Genomic DNA, 22,140 nt, shown 5'->3' with positions numbered 1-22,140 from the left:
GGAATCCTGAGTTGGACCATATGCAATAAAAAGGAAGAATTAGGTGTCCAAGTCTTGCAAACTCATTGAGAAGTTGCCATAAAAAAGCTAAAGAAAGGGCAGGCAGGACTGAGAAAAACTGATCCCAGAATCGCCTATTTCCTCTCAGCTAGTGCACTTATGCACACAGATGACAGGTGTCCAAGCCATGCTATTAGGCAGATAAATAGAGATTTGGAGTCGGTTTTCATGCATCCCTGAAAAATACTTTGGCCACCGAATATGAATATGAGGGAACTGTAAGGCCACTCCTTGTCAGAAGCTCTCCAGTGAGACCTAATTCAGTAGCATGCTCTGAAATCCCCAATAAACTGGGCTTGCTGAGCTACAAGGCTCCATAAATCTTTATGGGCTTAAGTACAAGACAGGGGTCCACGTGACTGAGGGGTGTCAGCATCTGGCGATATTTGGACTACAAGGAACAGTGGCTTTGAGCAGACTTTGCTGGTAGAAATTTGGGCATGTACTTTCTTTGCACGCCTCTAAGATTAAGAAGCAGCAGAATGGAGTTTTTCAAGGATCTTGGGAGTAATGAAATGTCAGACATAAGTGCATAGAGTAGCAACCAGAGGCCCAAATCCCTTGGAGAACCCAGCTCTGGGAGCCAATCCAACTCCTACTGAAGTCAATAGGAACTGCAGAGAGTCTTGCGATGGTACTGCCTTGGGTCCAGTATAGAATCCAGATCAGATGAAGACAAGAAGAATCAGAAACATTTAAACTGCCTCAGTGTTGACTCAGAAAAAGTACAGAAATATCAGCAGAGGTATGTACGATTTCATATTACTTCTTCACATTTTGCACGCAGGAATAATATAGGTAGTTTGAAAACAATTTACAAATATTTAAACAAGTCCTGAAGGATAGTTATTAATAATTATCCTTTAAAAAATCTTACTGAAAAAATAAAACCCCGTATTTTGTAAATGTTATCACAAAAATATAGTTCTCGAGAACACAGAATGTTAACATAATTTGTTTTTATGAGTAAAATGAATAAATCTTAGTGCCTAGCTACCGAACCTAAATAATTCTGCTGTGTTTTGGAGTCCTATCTGTTTAAACTCTGAGTCCTTTGGGATAGAGCCTGTCTAATAATAATTATTATTATTAATAATAATTTATTATCATAAATAATAATAAATAGATTTTACCCCTTGGGGTATTCCCAAGGAGAAGAAGGAAAATCTTCAGTTCTTTCAGCACCCTGCCTCTGCTGTCTGTTTCCAGTGACGGTCCCTGCAGCTCTGGAAGCAGCTTTCCTGAACTGAGTCTTTCGCAGACCAGGACCTAGACCTATAGATCCAGTTTAAACTAAATCTTCAGTGGACTTTAATTTGGGATCAATCACCACCACTTTGACCTTTACCTACTTCTCCACCACCTCTGGAAGAAGGTGGAGTCTACTAAAATGTAGACTTTGAGACAGTGAGTGCACTCAAGCAGGCGAGTGCATTTAGGGGGGTCTTTCTGCCAGAAAGGAAGCTCTGGCCAGATGAATGCTGCCTGAATGCTGTCTCCAACTATTAATTATGATTCTGTATCGTAGATCCAGATCACATACATTACTGAGCATTTTTTGCCACACGTATCTTGATAAAGGGGTGACTGCATTTACAGTATGATATAGATCCTTGCATGATGTTTTATCTACTGCTCCAATTCCCTTTCCTTTAGACAAAAGATATAATCACTGTTACACTTCAGCTGGCAGTCTCAGGTGTGCAAAACCTCAGGCTGTCAAAAGTTAATTTTTCAAGGTTAAATTCCAAAACATTTTGCACTTCTACAGATTTAAAGAAAACCAAAATGGTGGAGATCCCAAACCTATGCACAACAAAACAACAAAATATCTGTATGAAACTTCATGGAAATATTTTTCAAACATTTCCAATATTCCAGCTTTTTCAATTTATTCAGCAATCAACCTAATTGTCATGACCTTGCCTCTTACTAGCCAAGCAGTTTGCAAGAATAGGCCACCGTGGTTTCTCAGACTTCAAGCTTGGATTGTTTCTTGCTAAAATCAGCTGAAGCCTTTTTACTATCTTCGCAGAATTAAAGGAATAGCATACTACAGATAGTTTAGAGAAATGACCTAGAGCTTTGCAAATATTTCTGAAAGAGATCTGCAGAAATTCCTCTGCAGTCATTTGTCAAGCTAAACTAGACACTTAGAGCAGCTCTATTTAAAGATGTTTTGTTTTTTTTTAAGCAGTTTGCACTAACACAGAGTAAATACAATTTAACACAGTAGCATGGACCAAATTATGACTGGGTATCAACATTTTGGAAGAAGTTGGCTTCTGGGGGAGTTCTGAAGCAATGTTCTTTCCTGTAAGCTTCACTGTCAGATTTGTTCAAAACAAGTACTGTGTTAGGGGCTGTCAAGAACTGCAAAGAAAATGTTTGCATGAACCTCTGCAATAACATTGCTGAAGATGCAAATTTATGACAATAGAGCCTATATTCACATTAGCAGCTTATTTTCTTGTAAAAACTAAAGAAATAAACTGTTTACCTTACATTCCAGTGGCAATACAAACATTTGACATCAGAGGTGAATACTGGGTTCTCTTGCAATGGATGAGGTCAGTACTGAGGCTGACAATTGTCTGTTTTCAGTTACTCAGCAGGTAGGAATAGTTTTGCATGTTCTAACATGGTCGTTCTAACTGATAACTCCCTGACTTTTAAAAGCCAGGTAACAGGTAGTGTTTCAGACAAGACTGGCTGAAAAACATCATTCATAGTCAGGGGAATTAAGTCAATTTGATCTTCTACCATTGAGATCAGTAGTATTAATCAAGTGAACAATCAGAATCACCCTGAAGATGGTGTAATTGCAGTCACCTACATGTATGTTATATAAAGGCCTGGACTGAGGAGCTGGTGAAGAGCATTAAGTACAAAGTTCAGGGACAGATCCACCTGTCACCAAACTGAGAGATACTGGTTTAGCTGGCCCTAAGCCTTCAAGCTTGAATCTGGAACTGAACTTGCCCGGAATGCACTTTAACCCAGAGTTTGGTTCAGGCTATTTTCTGAAAAAGAATATGTTGTTTTAGACACCATCTTAACTATGCACACTATCCTTCTAAAACTGCATCAAGTTCTGTACAATGTCTTTCCTACACCTGCTATAGGGAAAATTGTAATGTTATGGTTAAGATGTTACTGCATATTAGAGAAAACTCATTAAAAAACCCAGAAACTAAACTGCTAAAGTTCCAATGAATACCAAGTCTGTCTCTGAAGTTAAGACTTTCCAGGAGTTTATGGTGATAATTCCACCCTAATCACCATTTTATTTTTATTAAAGAAACAATAAGAAATAGAAGAGAATTTCAAAAACTCTACCTAGAATCACTTGTTTCTGCCAATCTATTGTTCATGATGGCTAGAGCACCCACCCCTGCAGAGAAACCATTTTGTCTTGTATTGATGCAAACGTTCCTTGGGTAGCCATTGGCTGTCTCAGACAACTGCTTTTGCAGAATGGCCAGAGAGACTTTATTCGATGCCGTGAGCTCCCTCATAGAGATCATCTCTCCAGAAAGCCTCCTCCCTTCGGTGTCACTGTCGTATTGTCCATCAGCGTCCACAGAGATGTTATGTCGACGTAGGCGAGCTCCTGGGGTAATGGCATTGCGACGTCCAAGGCGGGCACTTGATTTATGGCACTTTGGGCAACATCTGCATTCAAATTTTTTCAACACCCAGTTCAAAATTTGCTTGATTACAATTGAGATTACATTAAAAAGAGAGTATATGCAACATACCCCCATTAATATAAATATGAAGTTTCCGAATCTATATAATCCCTGATTTTGGTATACAGCATTTTGGCTGCTTACCAAATCTCCAAAGCCGATGGTGCTAAAGGTGACAAAGCAGTAGTACAAGGAGTCAATGTAGTTCCATCCTTCCACTGCTGTGTACATTGCTGAGGCACAGCAAGAAAGTGTGATAGCAAAAATTCCTAGGATCAGCATCACATGATAAACGGATGGCTTCCACCCGACAAGGCTGCCAACCCCAGAGATAGCTGACCCCCTTTGGAAGTTGGGAGGTAGGAGACCACTTCTTCGCAGCTGTCTCTCATGGCAAGCCTTCATGATAAAAGCCAGGAGAGAGATAATACGCTCCAAGAAGAGGTTGAAGAAAAGAATAGTCCCAGCGCACCCAAAAAGACCGTAAACAATGAGGAATGCTTTTCCAGCCACGGTTGCTGGTGTGGTCATTCCAAAACCTGCAGAAGCATGGAGATAAATGGGTAACATTAATAGCATAGTCGTTCCCGTATAAACTCTTATCATAGGTCCCATTTCACCAGACAAAAGAAAGAGTGCTATTTCTACGTCAGCTTAGGCCAGCCTGAAACCAAGTTTTGTAAAGAATGACAAATGACACAAAGGGCAACAAGATGACTAGAATTCAAGAGGGAGCAAAAAGGTCTTGCAGAGATGAAAGGCAGTGTATTAACAGAGTAACACTATGGTATTTGGCACAACTCTGCAAATTTGTGTGGAAATCCTTCTTAAGCCCAAACTTCTTGGTGGCAAGAGCAGGTAAAGAGGCCATTTCCTTGTGTCTACTCATACGAACTGACACGGCATATTGAAAAGTTTAAGTACTCTATTCACAAGCAGTCAATCAGTGTAGCCTCACTGTTACCGTGGTATTCTACCCCTCTGAGACGATAGGGATTTCAGTTTGTGTAACAACAACCTCCCCAAAGCCTGAATATTATTTAAAAAATAACATCACTTTAAAGTTTTAACCAAATATCAACTCTGATTAGCCCACCTGATTTATTAATAATGGAGCAGAAGAAAAGCCATGGCCCCGTTTAAGTCAGTGGCAAGATACCCACGCTGCAGAGCCGTGTGTCAGACTGGGAACACTAGGACTTTGCAGCCTGATAATTAGAGCAATGTAGACCACTGCTACAAGGTTAAATAGAAAAATCAGAGTGTACAAACTCTGGAAAGATCCAGAAGCAACATTATTCACCTCTTCTTTACATGAAGTATGTTTTGATGTTACTCATACACATTATTTTAAATATAAGCAGTAATGGCTTGTAGCTATAGATGCTTAAATAACAGCAAAAGTTATCTTATTTTTTTCAAATAAGTATGGTAAGTTTTCTCCATGTTATGTGTTGATATTTATCAGTTTTTAATAAAAATGAATAACACTTATTTCACRTATCATCTCAGGAATATTCTTCAGAAACTTAATTCTGTAGGTATTGTCCTTGCTACAGCTATTCTTTTTAAAAATACTTGGCGATTCAGTCAAAAACTGAGCTGACGGGTCTGAAGTGATTGATCATGTCCCATGAACAAATAACCAGATATAATCAAAATGAATGGTTTGCCAAAATCCATATGCTAGAATTTCTTTACCTCACTGTTTTATGAAAATAGTGAGCAAGGAATATATTATATATGTATATATAGAGAAGWAAATATCAACATCAGACCACATCAGTAGAATTTTTGCTAGGAAAGAAAAAAGAGCTACATTTAATGGATAATGTTATCATACYGAAATCATTATATCCACTTTATTATGATGATGCACCTTTAAATAGAAACAGAAAAATATTTCCCATATACAATGGGTTGACATTGCTGCTTGAACTCTATTGATTTTTGTAATGGCTGCATTTTCTGTGAAATATAATTCTATGTGTGTGTGTGTGTGTGTGTGTGTATATATATACTCATATTTCATCGATACAAAACTTTGCATTTGTTGATAAAAGAAATTAAATGGTTGACAAGTAAACTTTGAAACGTGCCTCTCAACTAAAGGAAGGTGTGTGAGGAAAGAGATGTTCCTGCTTTCCCAATAGATTCTCTGTGCTCAGAGACATCTCTGTTCCAGTAATTCAGGCTCTATTGCATCATTAATACCTTCACAGTAGAAAAATAATCTTTTCCATAAAAGAAAATGACATGTTTGCAGAATATTACCAGAGAATAAAAAAAATGAGGTAATTAGATGTTGTTTTGGGGGCCCATGGGCTCTCCATTTTCTCATGTTAATAGACTATTTTCTGAGTAGATTCCACCAAGTCTACCTTGCAGGTCCCAGACCTAATATGGCTGGATGGGATGCTCTTTTCAGTTTCTTGACTGTGGGAGGAAGCTGTTATTTGAATCAGTTTTGCTACTTGGAGGAGCCTTCTCACTGACAATCAATATCYGTTACTGCCTGGTCCTCAGAAATAAGGAAGTTGGTTGCAGTTGCCAGCTAGGAATACAGGGCCAACTAATTACAGAGCTGGCATCTGTTAGCCCATGCTTCGTCAGCAAAGCATTTAAACTTGTGTTTYAGTGTAAGCGTGTGAACATCACAATCAAAATAAATGGGTTTATTGTAACACATATTGCTAAACACATTTATTAATTCAAAAATGATAGTGACAGTTTAGATCAAGCTGTAAATCTGCTTTTTAGAATTTCCTAGTGATCATGCATGGGAGGTGGTGAAGTTTTGTATTTCGACAGTTTGTTTAATTGAGATTCCTGAAGCACATTTTACCAAAATTCAGAATGTCAGYGATGCAAGGTGAAGCACACCACTACAACAAGAGAGCTAAGACTTGCATATAATCTGCAAAGTAAGACTCCTTCAACAGCTAGCCAAGAGAAGTGCACTCATGTACTCTTCATACAGGGTCTTCCTTCATTATCTGTGTTTATCTCTTTGACACCACTGGTATCGCGAGGAGTTAGTCCTGGTACATTTGAGTTCAGTCTATTCTCAAGGCTAAATATGTCATGATCCCTGGATGAAATAAATTCATTCAGAGCTGTCTGTGCTTCTGATTTAGCACACAGAAAGAAGCAGAAAGGTGCTGTGCATTTTGCATGGTGCTAATACGTATTTTATAGGTACCTTGATTTTGTGTGGCTCAGACACTAGGATTCAGTATTTCAATCAACCTCATGCTAATTCTGCGCCACTCCAACCTAGCACTTCAGATACGAGCTCTATAGCAGCATTAATTTCAAGTGCTTAATACTTCCTCTCCCCAAACAAATAAAATTAGTAGAGATGAGCTGATAAAAACTCTCAGGTAACTCTTATYCTTCAGTAGCCTCTCATGGGTAAGYGCCAGCATTAATTAATAAGTCCCTCATCCTGATTTGCATGATAGGTCTTGTAGTTACTATTCAGCTTTGGGGGTTTTTGATTTGCTTATTTAAATTGGTAATAGATACAAGAGAGAGTGCAACTGGACACACTTGAAAGACTTATGTGCCTGTGGTTTGCTTCTCATTGCACTTGCTTTTTTTTTTTTTTCTGTAGGTGGCTATCTGTTATTCTAGCCATCTGTACCATGTTCATCAGCTTGGTATCTGATCTGGTCCTCCTTACTTGGCTATAGGGCAACAGAAATATAAGAGAACTGTATTAAACAAAACAGGAACAGTATAGGTTATTCACTACCAAGATAATGAGACAAGACTAGTTAGTTGTTCTATTTGCAAAACAGAAGAAAATGGCTGCTATCTTTTGAACTTTGTAATTTTACTGGCCCCTGCTTCACACTCACACCAAAAGGGTTGCCACATGCCTGTCTCTGTAGGCTGGGGACAGCCCGTGGGATTCCCATTGAGGCCAACGGCACAAGCGCATGCTTCTGTGAGAGCTTTCTATATGTCTAAGTATTAGTAAAAAGTAGTAAAAAAATAAAGTATCTATTGTTGAAACAAGTAGTTGCATGTTGAAAGGAGTTTCCAAGTGTGGGCTAAGTACACTCAGGAACTCATTCAAGATTAATATTTCTGCTTCTGGCAAGAGAAGAATAGGATGAACTTGGACGGTAAGGCAGGAGCTGGATGCAGAGCTATGCAGTAGGAGGAAGTGGAGGATATAGGGTTGAGGTACTAGAGTGGGGAAATGCAGTCAGTAAAAGTTCATGATTYGTAGAGATGGACTCCTGCTCTGGAAATGGGTGGGTACACCACAAGAGGGATAGAAGGGAGGAAGGCATGGGGCTAGAGTCTTGATTAGTGGAAATGTCCTTGAGCAGATAACCAATTTTCTGCTTACCTCAACTGTCTCTAGAGCTATCAGGAAGATCACAAGTTTGGTAATGCTCACCCCTTGCTTTTTTTATTATTTTTAAATTTTATTTTGAATTCTTGGATTATTAAACTGAAAGATGAAGAATGTTCTCCTGAATATTCAGTCAGTGACTCTGTAGTTTTCTTAAAAATCTTGACAACACATCTTGTTCCTAGATATGTGAAAAAATGGACAAAATTCTTCATGGTTAGGAATAGCTCTGAGGGGATCTGCTGTGCTGTGGCTCCATACAAATATGCAGTTAGCCCTTCTACAATTACCACGTAGTTCTGCACAGATCCCATAGGCCTTGTCCCTTTTAATATACTGGTGCTTCTGTCAGGAAGGCTTGCACTTTCTTACGGGAGATCATTGATGCCAGAACACAAAAAGGAATAGTGGCTTTAGTAACTCATGAGTTCTTCTCTCATGCCAACTGCTTTGATGATCACTATTTTTTTTTGTATAGTTTGAGATTTGAAGGATGAAAGTTTTCCAGGAAAGMTATACTTACCCAGAGATGGAGGAAAGTTTTGATCACCCTAAAAAATAGACAAAAGAATTCAGTATGCAGAAGAATTTTCAGCTGTAACTATAGCATTAGCAGTCCCTGTCCCTTTCAGCTAGCCTCTCAGCTCTTCTTCTACAAGTGTCTTCTCATGGTACTCGGTTTACACAGCAAGTCAGCAAACTGAACTATCATCTTAAATTCCAAAGTCTAATAGCACTTAAAGCATGGGAGGAGTATCATCTATGAGTAACACAATTATATTTAAAGGAGCCAAAACAAATTGGAATTGTTGAATATACTTTTTAAACAAATGATTTTTTCAAAATAATAAAAAAAATCTACAACTGGAATGCTGCTTCCAGAGGGAAAAAATTTCTTGATATAGGGCTGGTGCACTAGAGATATGGGTTACAGAAAACTACAGAAAACAAACTAAAAGCCACCAATTCTGTTTCATGTTTTTTCTACCTTTATTTTACTTTATGGCTTTCCCATATAGTCTTGGTATGTCTTTATTGACTAATATATGTACTGTATGAGGGAAGAAAACACTATATTCTGAATTTTGAGACTACAATTCCGTATTCAGGTTCTGGTGCTCCCTTCATCCCTTTTCAAATGTTAGCATTTCATTGTTACTCTCCTTGATAGAATTATACATATACATTTCACAACTACCTCTCATTTATTCTAGAGATCCTTAACACTCTAATATCCAGAAACAGTTGCCTTGGATACAGGGTCACGGCTCAGAACTGATAAAACTGCTGCAGATGAAAAACTCTGCTGCTGCAAAAGGCACTTTTACTCAAGGTTTGAGAATATTATGAGGTAATTTCTCCATCTGGGTTTGCATTTTCAGACTATGAATGAAAATGTTACTTTCCCTTAATATTTTTGTCAGATGGCTTTATTGAAATAGAGCCCTCTGGGCTCCAATATTAAAATTTTGGGAGATCTTTTTTGCATTGCAAAAGCCTTTACAGTTAATGTCACTGCACAATTGCATTTAGTCTCATTTATATTAAAATCTGAAAACAGAGCTTCTGAAGGGGGCCTTCTGTATCAGGCTGTTCAGCATTAAGTGCACTAAGAAACTTAAAATTCACACTGAGTTTGAGGACACGAGGTACCACTGCAGTTTTAGAGCTTGCAGCCCTCAGCGATCACCTGCCATGTACACGGTCTTACTCTGCAGTAACTGCAAAGAACACCAATGCGACATTTGAGTCTTCATTTGCTCAGGGAAATCTGAGGACGAGAGTGTGGAAACTGCTTTTTATCTTGTGACAACCCTGTCTACTCCCTATAKACAGTCAAACTTCCACAACAAAGGAGGTAAAATTGCTACAGGTAACAGCCACTTGTGGGTYCTCGAATGTGCTGCAGTCCTGAAGATCTCACATATTGAATTAGATATCTCATGGRAAAAATAATACGTGGCTATGTAATTAAGAACTTTTGTAATATACAGACTTGGTAATATATATACACCAATTAAAGTTGAATAAGCAGGCTGCTTCTGGCATTTCCTAATTTTTTTTGTAACTTTACTATTGTTCTTTTATCATGGAATTACTCTCCCCAAAACTTATGGTGAACAGGTAGTCAGAGATCCTGTAGATTTGCTTTGTGAACTAGTCCTGCACTTGTGGTGGGCTAGAATATCCCCCCCGCCCATCTCCTGACCGTTCAGTTTATGAAAATGTGCACACATGCACCGACCTCACCAGACGCGGGAGGAAAAGATTCCCAGTCTACTCTGTGACCTGAAAGAGCACTATGAAAAACCCAATAAATACAACAGAAAACCAGCCAAGTCACCTCCTATTGCTCTTTATTTTGCATCCACCGTTGAAATATTAGTGAGGTGCTCCAGACAGCTGTTGTTTGCAAGAGTCCGTGCTGGGAGAAGAGAGCCAGGCAGTGATTACTTGAACATTAAGGAGCTTCTAGGAGCTGCAGGCAATTCTTAACGGGTTGTTTACAGTGCCAGTTTTATTCTGTTTATACACAACTGTGATCAAGTTAGTGGTTATCCAACATGTTGCTATGCATAACATCAGTGAAAACCAGCATCAGTCATGTTCAGTGTTGTGCCGGCTGGCTGTGATTTAAACCACAGCCGGAAAGGTCACAGCCACATTTTCAATCCTCTTAAAAGTACTCTGACATTCAAAAGGGTTAATAGAGTTGTCTGTCTAAAACACCTAAGCTTCCTTGCGGAAGAACTGGCAACCATAATAAGGAGTAACTGACTAAATGGCAAAGCTACTAAGTAATTGCAGTTTTCTGTGCACGTGAAGAGAATAAAGAGACTGAGAGGTACAAAACCTTTTCTGCAGAGGTGAATGATAGTCTGACCTAAAATTAAGCCACACAGTGAATCAAAGAGCTTAAAAGCATTTAATTTTGGGTGAGGACCAAATACAGGGCTGCTTAGAAGCACCCTGTGTGAAGGGCTGGGAGGTGCTGGGGCAGCTTCGCCAGGCCGGGGATGTCAGACCCATGTCCTCTGCCAGGCTGCGCTGCTTTGCGCACCTGCCAGTCCTGCGGGTTTCTGCTCGTGGGGAAGSGGCGCTCCAGGCTGCCGAGCAAAGAGCTTTGGGCAAGGGCTGCGGCTCCCACAGGGCATCCCTGTGGGAGGGCACAGAGAGCCCTGAACCTTTGGGGGGGCAGGGAAGGGTGCAATGAAGCCAGCGAGGAACTGAAGACAACTGCTTGCGCCAAAAAGTGGTGGTGTGCCCACCGACGCTGCGCGCGGGATCTGGCACTCAGGGCAAGCAGCGAGGGGCTCTGCGAGGGCCATGGTGGGCTGTGGCAAGACAGCACATGTGCAGTGTCTGGCTTGCAGAGAGGGCCTTGCACCCTGGCCSAGAGGTGCAGGAGCGAAGCCATTGCAACGGATTTATTTCAAGCTACATGCTGAGGATTTAGCCAAGCCATGGGGAAGCCTCTGGCTAAGGAAGACCCTGTGAAGCCCAGAGATAYGCATGTGGACTCATTCCCACTGACTGAGCAGGACCAGGAGAGAAAATCTCCTGATAATTTCTGTCTGCTGGGTAGCAGGGGATCTTGTAAGTAGCCAGGCTTCACTTAGGGGAGTGGTGCTGTAAATATCTGGCACCTGTGAAGCCCTTGGCAGTGCTGGCCTTGGGGCTGCAAGGGAGGATTTGAAGCCTTTAGGAAATACAGTGATAGAAGGCAGGTGGAGCTTGCAGCAATGGGATGCTGAGAAGGAGCTACCCTGTGGGAAAGGGCCAGGTTGCTCAGGAGGAGGCTCTTGCAGCAGTGAGGATGCAAATGTGCCAGAAAGGGCTGTGGAGGCTAACGAGAGGCATGACTGACCCTGTGATTTAAGAGGGGACTCTGCCAGGGGGCRGGTGGAGGGTGAGTGGTTTTGGAGATCAAGTGCGAGCAGTAGCTGGGTGGGAAAGCTCTGAAGTTGCCAGGCTGGGAGCAGGGGAGCGCTGCAAGGAAGGGGAGAGGGTGGCCACTCAGGATCCCTGCTAGCTGTTGTGTTAAGGAACTCTAATGAAACCTGTCTCAGGAAAGCTCTCAGAGAAGGGAATGTAAAGCCTGATCCTGCATGCAGGATCTTTATGCGTGGAGTTGGTGCTGTATACAGCTGATATCTGCCTGTGTTGGCACACAAGGTGAGGAGAGGACCTTGGGCCTATGGAGAAAGTGCTCTGCATGATGGAGCTGTAGTGAGGTATTTAGGGAGAAGGAGGTGCTGGACCTGAGTTCAGTAAGTGTGAGATGGCAGCAGCATGAGAGTAGATGTGGTGGGGTGACTTAGCCTTGTCGGGGGGAAGGGGAGGAAAGCCTGAAGCAGGTATCTGAGGTGTGAGGGGGCTTTTGGAGGGCCTTGAATGAGAGGTTGAGTGGTAGAATACTGGAAGTAACCAAACTAAAACAGAAATACAGACTAGAGGAGGGAGGGAAGGTATGACAACATATGTGACTGTGAAATGGATGTGTGGGGTCTAATGCTGACCATTCTGAAGAAAAGTAATTTCAAAACTAAGTGCATGTCATGTTTAGGGATTAAAAAAAAAATCTGTGCTTATTGTGCTGCTGTTTGTGTGCACTTAAAGAGCCAGCTGTCCTTGACCTCTGACAAGGGAGATGCGTATTTGGAGTGTTATCATCTTGATGGTGGCCTTCACTGAGTAAACTCAGTCTGATCACTGGGGATTTCTCTCTGCTGTTGCCTCCCCATTAGAAAAGAGGAGAGGAAAAAAATGATTAAAACCTGTCTGCTTGTGCATGTTTACCTTATCTTCTTCATAGCAATTTTGTCTAATGTGTTTTTCTATGCTGATCCTTTCTAGTTCAGCTTTCCAAAAAGATCTTCAGTTTCTAGTGAGTACTCAGCAGGGACACATTTTAGCTTAAGTGGCTTAAATAATTTAAGCTTGAGTGATAAACAGCTCTTATATGGAAAAACGTTGAGACTTCATTCACCTGTAGGATCAACAGCACTCTCACTGAAGAGAAGAAGTTAAGTCTTCTTTTTTCTAGGTTGTACTGCATGTTGTCCTTTCTACGTGATGTGCATGAGATCAAAAAGTGCGTATCAAAGGCCAACAAAAAAACTTGTTCGCTATTGAATGCTATTATTATAAATGCACAACCCAATAAATACAGAAGGAGGCTGGTCATCTGGCCTGGCCAAGCTGCATTTGGCACAGAACCAAGGTGAGTAAGAAGCAGAAGTATCTTCTGTGTCCATTTTGCAGTTCCTTGTCTGGAGCTGGCTATTTCTCTACATATGTTGTACAAGCAAACAAGCATAGGCTTGTGCCAAGCCACCAGTGTCTCCAAGTGAGAAGCTGTTCCAGCAGCAAGGCTTTTCTAGGCAGTTCCCAGTTTTTGCTGCCAGGCCCTCTAAAGGGGAATAGATGAGGATGGTCACAGGCTTCAGGCTGAAAAATCTTTGGCAAGCTTATATTTGGATTTCTGGTGAATTCTATTACATCAGAACAAAAGTTCCTGACGAAGGAGAGCGGCCCTATCCTAAAAGGAGACCATCAAGAATGAGGCTCAAAGAGAGTTTCTGATAATCGTAAGAGTATGAATTCAAACTAAACAAAGAAAAAGAAAGCCACGATCTGCAAGCTGGCGTTATTCTTGCTGCCGCTGAGTCTCTAGACTGAAAACCATGGCAGTGTTCTGCAGTGTGACAACCTCCCTTCATGTCTTTGTTAATACGTGACAGTGTGTGTGTACACACGTATAGTTCATACATAAACTTTTCCCCAATGCTTCAACGTTTATTGCTGCTCTAAATACTATAATTCTGTTTCTTCTAAACTCTTGAGGACAGACTCTGGTTAAGTTTACAGTAATAAAAATCAGTAGTGAAACTACTCTTTGTTTTGTTATGCCTTTCTTGAGCAAATCTTTACAAATATACTATATCCTCTCTTGTTTTCTCAGTTTGCCACTTGGCACAGCTAGGGTGCTGAACAGGAARGAATCTGTGTCAGTGTTGGCTAAATTGGTGCTAAACCACCTTGCAGTGGAAGCCCCCAGAAAGGGGATGAAAGCAGAATGCTCTTTCTTTTAGTTGCAGCCAGTGTCCTTATGAACAGGCCTACACTATTTCAGAGCTGCTTCTCATGGCTGTCTCAGCATCTGAGGATCAGAGAGTTGTATCTCTGGTTTGTTTTCTTTCTTTACCCTAACAGCTAGGTGAAAACCATTTTGCTGTGATGATTTTTTTCTGAAATCATGGTGGTGTTAATAATGGAAAAATATAGCCCCCACACTCCTCAGCTGAGAGAGTAATCTGTACTGCTGAGGAAAAAAAAAAATTAGCCTCCCCACATTAGAGGCTACTGGTCTTTAAAATGATGCCTTTAAAAGCTGTTGTGCTGCCATCAAACCCTTATTCACATTCTATGTTGCGTGTAGAAGCATTTATCTCAGCTTACCCCACTAAAGGATTTCAGAGAGCCTCTTCCAGCTGAAACTTGGAGATTTATTAGAGATTGTTTAACACTATCAGAGGAAACACCTTTGAATTTAGAGTAACTGTTTTGAAAACCTGCAGCAAACCAAAGAATGGTCTACACAAGAAATACATGAGGTCAATATCTCAGTAACCATGGATATACATGAAGATACAGCTCACTGACTCCCCATTTTGCACACACTCTCTCTCTTGAGATGTGTCAAATAGCTGAAAACTTCCTACAATTTTGATGTAGCTGATGATATAATTCCAGGTAAATGTTTCAAATTTTAATTTCTAAAGATCTTAATCTTTCATCTTTTACAGCTGCTTCTACTCTTACCTTCTTTCTGGTTTTGAGAATATGGGTTTTTTTGGTGTGTGTGTTTGTGGATAATTGTGTATCTAAGCAACACCCTTAAAGAAAAAGCTTATGCCTTGTTGTCTCAAATTGAGTGTTTCAAACATTAGCATTCACATCTGCTTTTGTTGTTTACTGAAACTTGCAGTTGCATTCTCGATGCCTGGAAAGAGCCAAGGCTGTACAAAATTCTTCTGAACTTTAAGAGGAAAAAAAAAGGGATCTTAATTTTGTTATATTCCTGAGATACTATGGACTTGTTGGTCAGCAGGCCACTTAAATGCTATAAAAAATGCAAAGTTTAAGAGAAAGGAACACATTAAATGTCTGTTTTTCTTGTCATAATTTTACTTTGAAAGATGGTTCTGCTTGAAGACTTGCACCAGTACTGCACTTCAGTGGCAGTACCTCTCAGGATGCTGCTGCTTTAAGGCCAAGAAACACATTATCTGAATTTCACAAGTGGTCTGAGGCACGGATCTTATTTCTCCATGTAAGAAGTCTGATAAAAAAAAAAGACGTGTTTCCTGGGCTTTCTTAGCCTTACAGATGGGAATGGTTGTCAAGTAGTTAAATCACCACCTTTTTTTCTCACTGGATTAAATAAAGACTTTGAAAGGCTTCTTTTTCCTGCCATTGATATTTGTGCAGATATTTAAAGAAGATGTATTTTTTTTTGATAGCTGTCTCAGCTCTTCTGCTTTACAAGGAGTGAATCTAACGACTTATGAATAACCTATAAAGATGTAGCAGTAGCACACAGAACTTTAACATTTGGCAATATCTTTTATACACTTCAGCCTTTTTCTGAACTTCTGTGTAAATGACTTACAATCATGAATTAGCGAAAAAAAAGATAAATCTACATTACCTTTTTGTAGTTTAAATGTGGCTTCATGAACCCTTTATTTAAAAAGTTATAACTGAAGGCAAAGGAAGACATTTCTAGATACATTGGGTAGCTCTCCTACTTCACTCATAAAGGCACAAAGACCTAATTTTAAGTAACTATCTTAGACATACAGGGCTATAGTACTGCTAACTAACTACTTTCTCATTTTGTATTTTTGCGTTTGACTTTCCTTAGTATTTGTACTTTTCTCAACTACTTTAAATGTGATCTTATTGAACAACCTCTCCAATTTATCAAAGTCATTTTTAGATTTAAATCTTATCAAAATCTTTTCCCAATCCTTTCAGCTCTGTCGGAAAGAGTTTTTGTGAATGGACAAACCATTTTTGTTGCACAGGTTGCTTTTCCTCCCTCTCTCTAATACTCATTGTGGATTGAAGACTGCTGCACTGCAGTCAGTTCCAGGCCCAAAGGTTTAAATTTACTGAATTATTGTTTCTCATCCAGTTGAGCAAGTTCCCCTTAATTGCTGCTTTTGCTGTAATTAATTTTGGGCAAGACTTGAGAATGAGTGAACATTTGGCCCATAATTTGTAAAGGAGAATAAGCTGTAGTAGTACAATTCTTAGCTCATAAAGTTTGAAGTTCATTGAGGAATTGCTGTGAGGCTACACTTGTTGTTAAGGTATTACTATTATTATTTATTTGATTCAAGTAAGGATCACTTGCTATGGATTTTTAAACATGAGTAATAGTAGTACCTCGCCTATGTAAGTAATCAGGTTAACATCAAACCTTTCAATGTCTTATCTATTATTCTACGCTAAAGCTCTCATTCCTCGCAAATGATGCTAACGCTTTATCTCCTTCAATGCAAGTAGACTTGATTTTCTTTCTACTTTTTTGTCTGATAGAAGATACTGCATTTAAACCTTGCAATGCCTAAAACTAGGTGTACTGCCCGTTCCCATGAACAGATCAACTGAACTCAGGGAGCTATGTTACATACAGTAAGAACTAACAGGCCCTGGGAAGTGCTGGCAGCATCAGACTTGCAGTTCTGTTATAAACCTAGTGTGCCAGTAAAATTGTAAGATGGGTTTTCCTAACACTGTGCACAGGCCTATTACCATTGCTTTAGCAGAAGCAGGCTACTGAGGAGACAAAAATTAAACATTTGATTTGCATAGATTGCTATGCAATTGCCTTCCTCCTTTTTTTTTTTTTTTTGGTTACTTAAAACCGTTTTTCAATAGCAGCATTTAATATCATTTAGGATTTACTGGTCTCTGGGGAACTTTAAACTTTTTTTTTTTTTTTTTTTTTTTTAGTCAAGATTACCAACATGAACCTCAATCTTTGTCCATACCTACTTTGTCCCAAAATGCACTCAGCTTTGTGCTTGTTGCTAATCTCTTTATCGAAGAGACAATGTTCACAGTGTGAGGTTCATATGACTGACTGACTTAGGCTAAATTTCAAATTTAAAATGCTGCCTTTGTACTAAATATTACAGATGAGATTTTTTCCAAGTATTTTCTGTGTGCGAATCCTGATGCTAGTATGACAAGAAGTAAAATTCTCATAGACTTCAGTAGGATCAAAGATAAGGTAACATCACATTCTTAAAAACAAAAATTGTATTTCCTTGTACAACAGCTTGAGTGAATATTGTTACATGAAGTTGCCGCCAGATCTATCTATAACTATTTTCCTCTTCTCTCTATGATGAAGAGCAATTGAAGTTTGCATAAGAGCAAGATGGCATGTTTGCAGAAATGACCCATCAGTAAAAGCAAGGAAAAAAAGAAGTGCATATGTTCGGTGACAGGCAAAGACAATCCAAGAAGGAAGAAATACTTAAGACTGAGAAAAGAAATGGGGTCAACAGCAGGATTAACACTACTGAAGAGAGACAGGTGTAGTTAGGAATAGAAAAAAACTATGAATCTTTACTTCTTATTACTTTGGTAACTAACTCGAAAGACTAAAAAGGCCTGAAACACGTTCAAAATATAATCAAGCAAACAAATCATCAGAAGAGAGGGCATGCTGACGGGGAGGGAGGCAGCAGAAGCTGGAGAAATGAAGAGTGCCTGGGGAAGGCAYGTGACTGAGGGGTACAGAAAAGCTGTAACAAAAGAAAAGGGGACSTATCCTTGAGAGAGCAACGCAGAAAAGCAAACGTGGACGGCAGAGGCTAGGGTCTGGCCGAACTCCACGGGGACAAGCTCAGCAAATTTCAGTCAGGATTCGGATTTATGAGCYGGCAGTAAACAGCCCAGGTGAGGAGCCTCGCGGTTACGATCCCGCACCGCAATTACAGGCGTGGTAACCGGYGTACAGCGAGGTTGCTTAGTAATACAGATGAACCGGCTGGAGTCACTCGCTCGAGTTCAACAGACCGAAAGTTGCTGAAGCGTATAGTGAGCGTGTGCAGATTTCCGAGACGGGTGATCAAGGGAAACAACGGTTAACAGCCTGCTGCAACGCGAAACCTTGATTTTATATAGGAGCGTCAGCAGCTGGAGGTCCTTGATCTAAACCCTCTTCCTCTATTCGCAGTAAAACGCTGCTGGTTTTGTCGGAGGGAGCCTGTGCTGTCCGCAGACTGCAAGGGTAAACTGACTTAAGCTCAGCGTGATCTGGTGCTATAGGCAGTAATAGGGATTGTTTCATAYGATGTTTCAAGCTCTAGTAAAAATGAGGTTTAAAATCACATTTGAAACCAAAACTTCCTAAGTAAACCTTTAGATTAAATTATCTGAGTTGATATGCTCCGTAAAAATCACACAGTTTAGATTACAGAAGCATAGTAATATGTTTCAATTTCTGCTTCTAGCATAATCTTACGGGGGGGCAGGTAAGCCCTAAGCAGTACTGAGACTCATCAAAATTTTTTGAAAACGTTTCTATGCTAAAAAAAGTATGGCTTTATTGAAAGTGCTGGAGTTCCTCCCCTCTCCTTCTTCCCAAAAAACAAATTGAGGATTAAAATTATTTTACTGTGACCCTTCAGTGGGGGCATCTCAAGTCACCTGTATAGCTAACTACGTGGATGTACTCCAAGTCAAGCTTCCTGTAGTGACTCTCAACTACGAAAAGACAGGCTGTGATTTAGATTACTTCCCTGCTTTGAGCACAGCAATTGACCTATGTCCATACTTTTAGGAAATTTCTACCAGTGAAAGAAGCTAATACTCTCATAGAGCTATGGGAAATAGAAAACGTTGATGTGAAAGCCAGGTCTTCACGAAGGTAAATCGCTGTAGAGTCACTTATGTCCAGAGAAATATGTGGAGTGACAACCTTTCAGCCTCTTTCCTTTCATTCATTCATTGAGAGTGCCAGAATGAGAAAACAGCTCTYGGAAATCTACCTGCACGTTGAACAAAGCATTACACGTGCCAAAGGAATCAAATCTGCCCACTGCAGACCCTTCTAAAAAACTGTCATGCCAGCTCCAACTGCATATAGCAAGGCAAAGACAAATAACCTGGTGCTGCAGCTCAAAAAGGAAAGCTTTACACTTCTTGCTCTACCAATTGCTTTTTTTGCCTCTTAGGCTTTTTTTTTTTTTTTTTTTTTAAACTTCAAGAGGGTCAGGTCTGAAAGCCCTGGCCCTGTAACTTGAACCCTTTGCACAAGCTGCCTGTGCAAACCTCACAGAATTGTACAGCCCTGAGAAAATGTAACATGCTAATCAGAACTGCACTTTGGTTTGACTGTTGCCTTTTTGGTTTGGGTGGTTACGTAAAGAGCAATTATCTGTGTTCACTGACAGTAGATAGCTGGATCCTCCCACAGCTACCACTCAAATCCACATCCTGACACACAACACCAAAGAAGCCTTCAAAACACCTAGGTTCAAACCATCTAGGTTATTTGTGGTATTTCTAGCTAAATTGCCATTTAAAGTACTTGCTCTTGGGCAGGCTAACTCATTGGCTCCTGATAATGCAGTCAAACATTTGAAAATGCACTTGCTGAGCCATCAAGCTGCCTTTTGCATGTTACTAGCATTCAATTATCACCTTCAGCAGATCTGGACCTCAAGATTTCTTCAAAAGACTAMGAGAGCCAGAGGAGGTTTTAGAAGTGAGTGGTTATGGTGCCTAGACTTCAGAGCCTAGCCTATGGAGCACAATCAGAAATGATGTGGTAGATACAGTGGGTCCCTGCAGAGGACCCAGAGAGAACAGGATCCAATCCAGCCAATGTCCTAAGCCAGGAAATCGTAGCTGCAGGAAGTTAGTTAGCTGATAGAAAATATTGAACACATCTATAGCAATGTCTTGTTTACTTTGAGGTTCACAAGCCCCAAACTGAAGACACCTCTCCTTCAAAGAACTGAGCAGGGATAATGCTTCTCTTAACACGTAGCTCTGATATTTGTGTCCCTTACAAGGGAATCACCTAGTGCTTTGACCACATATGCTGGCCATGAACGACTGGCTCCCTCTGTGTATGGTCTCTCATCTTCTAGGAGAGTGCCCTGGCCACCTCTTTGAGATAGCAGGGAAGAAAAGCATACTCCATCCTTTTGGGTGGAGCTGTTAGTCCACACTAATGCTGAGTCTAACATGATACCTAAGGGACAAGGAATGCTTGGAAACATAGTTCTGCTTGCACCTCTGTGCCAGGCTCTAAATGTTCGTAACCCACACAGGGTTGTATGGAGTGAAAGGAACATCTTGGCATGCTTTCCTTCCTTCCCACCCTCCCACGGCCTCTTCTCAAAAGCCAGTACCCCAGGCATGCCCTATCCCAAAACAATCCATCTGCACTGTGGGGCATTTTAGAAGTCTTTTGTTGAAAAATCATATTTATGTATTGGAGTACTACTTCTGACCTCATTTTTGTAATGCTTTGTAYGAATTTCGCTAGAGCAATTTTTTCTCCCGGTTTTCCATGGGTTTCAGGAAAACACATATTTACATATAAGAAGCTTAAAACYCAAATGTAATAATAAGCCTAATGCCTCAAAATGTTTTTTGTAGGTAGGTACGTAATGTATTTTCTAACTTTTAAGACAGGAAAAAAATATGAGTACAAAGTAAAGACTCAGAGAGAGAGTCAGGAATCCAGTGCCCTATGCACAAAGCAGAATGCACAAAGCAGAATGCATCATGCCCTATGCACAAAGCAGATGCGTGATAGATTATGCTATACTGTGCAACATTTTACTCAGAAGAAAATTAGTCTAAGTCATGCTTTGCTTTCACTCTCTTAAAAAAACAAACAAACAAAAAAGACACACCAAAAAAACCTGCAGGGAACCATTTGTGATTTGCATTTGAGGAAGGAAAAAAGTCAACTGAAAAACAAAGTTTATTGCCTGTTCGGCAAATGAATCAAGAATAAATTTTACTTAGCTATTCCTTGAAGAAATTAGAACAAAAATAACAATAATAATTGCATACAAGAMAATAACGTTTAAAGTGTCAAGTAAATGACTGAATAAATGTGTAAACTGACAGCAGGTAACTGGACTGAAGAATTTTCTTAAATAGTTCTGAAAATCCAAATGTGTATAATGAAAAATAGACTCAACATTTAGTTATTCAACCCACAAACAATGTAGTAATAAATAAAGGCCCAAAGTGCTAGCAAGAAGGTATTCTACGGGTTATAAGCCAGTCACTTTCTGGGCTATTCATAAAAATGCAGTAAAATTAGACCTTGCATTTCATTTTCCTCTTCTCCCTCTCCCCCTCTGCCTCCCCACCCCATCCTTAAAGATCTCAACTATGCATTTCTTATTCAGAGGGTCTGACTGTGTCTTGCATTCTGTGTAATTAGGTGAGATGCAGAACCGCAGCCAAGGAAATAAAAGAAACTAGGCACCTAGCTGGAAGCAGCCACTCAGCTCCACCTGAAGGGGAAGGCGTTGTGCTCTAGAGGGCTGGAGGGTGCAGCCCTTGTCCTCTGCCAGATGGAGACTAGGTAATTCTTGTYAACCCTGTGCAGCAGGTCACCAGGGTGGTGTTGGTGACCACCTGCACTACCTTCGCTGTGTAGGAGGGTAGAGGGAAGGGAGCATCTGTCCAGGAACACAGGACTGCACCATTGTAACGCTCGCAGGAACATACAGGAATTTGCAGAGATGAGCGATCATGCCCTCCAACACAAGTGTTTTTTTCCAGGCTTGATTGTGTCTAACCCCTGTTTTCACAGAAGGCAGAAGAGTTTGAGGTTCCCTGTTTCTGTTCAGTTTACAAAAAACTCGGAACAAATTAGCAGCCCTGTCCCTAGAAGACTGTATCATTGTTGGCTGTGTATTTAGGATGTAGTAGTTTTATTAACACTAAGGAGAGAGGAAT

At 40.4% G+C, this 22,140-nt stretch overlaps 1 protein-coding gene across 1 annotated transcript; it reads right to left on the bottom strand.

Annotated features, from left to right (window-relative positions):
* Positions 1-664: 664 nt before the first annotated feature.
* LOC146594247 (potassium channel subfamily K member 12-like) lies at positions 665-4,331 on the bottom strand. Its single transcript, XM_085307821.1, has 2 exons — positions 3,400-4,331; positions 665-713 (listed from the first exon to the last, which is right to left on the bottom strand). The coding sequence occupies exons 1-2, from the start codon at positions 4,329-4,331 to the stop codon at positions 665-667; spliced, it is 981 nt and encodes a 326-aa protein (XP_085163947.1).
* Positions 4,332-22,140: the final 17,809 nt, after the last annotated feature.

This window comes from Rhea americana, unplaced genomic scaffold (assembly GCF_003343005.1).
Source record: "Rhea americana isolate MKP2758 unplaced genomic scaffold, rheAme1 scaffold_265, whole genome shotgun sequence".
Taxonomy (NCBI): Eukaryota; Metazoa; Chordata; class Aves; order Rheiformes; family Rheidae; genus Rhea; species Rhea americana.
Note: the sequence above shows the minus strand (reverse complement) of the source record. Positions and strands in the feature narration are given on the sequence as shown.

Coding starts and splice junctions, on each gene's coding strand:
- LOC146594247 (XM_085307821.1), bottom strand. CDS start 4,331: ATGCTATTAATGTTACCCATTTATCTCCATGCTTCTGCAGGTTTTGGA. Junction 714..3,399: donor GCAGAAACAAGTGATTCTAG/GTAGAGTTTTTG, acceptor TCTGGATTCTAT/ACTGGACCCAAGGCAGTACC.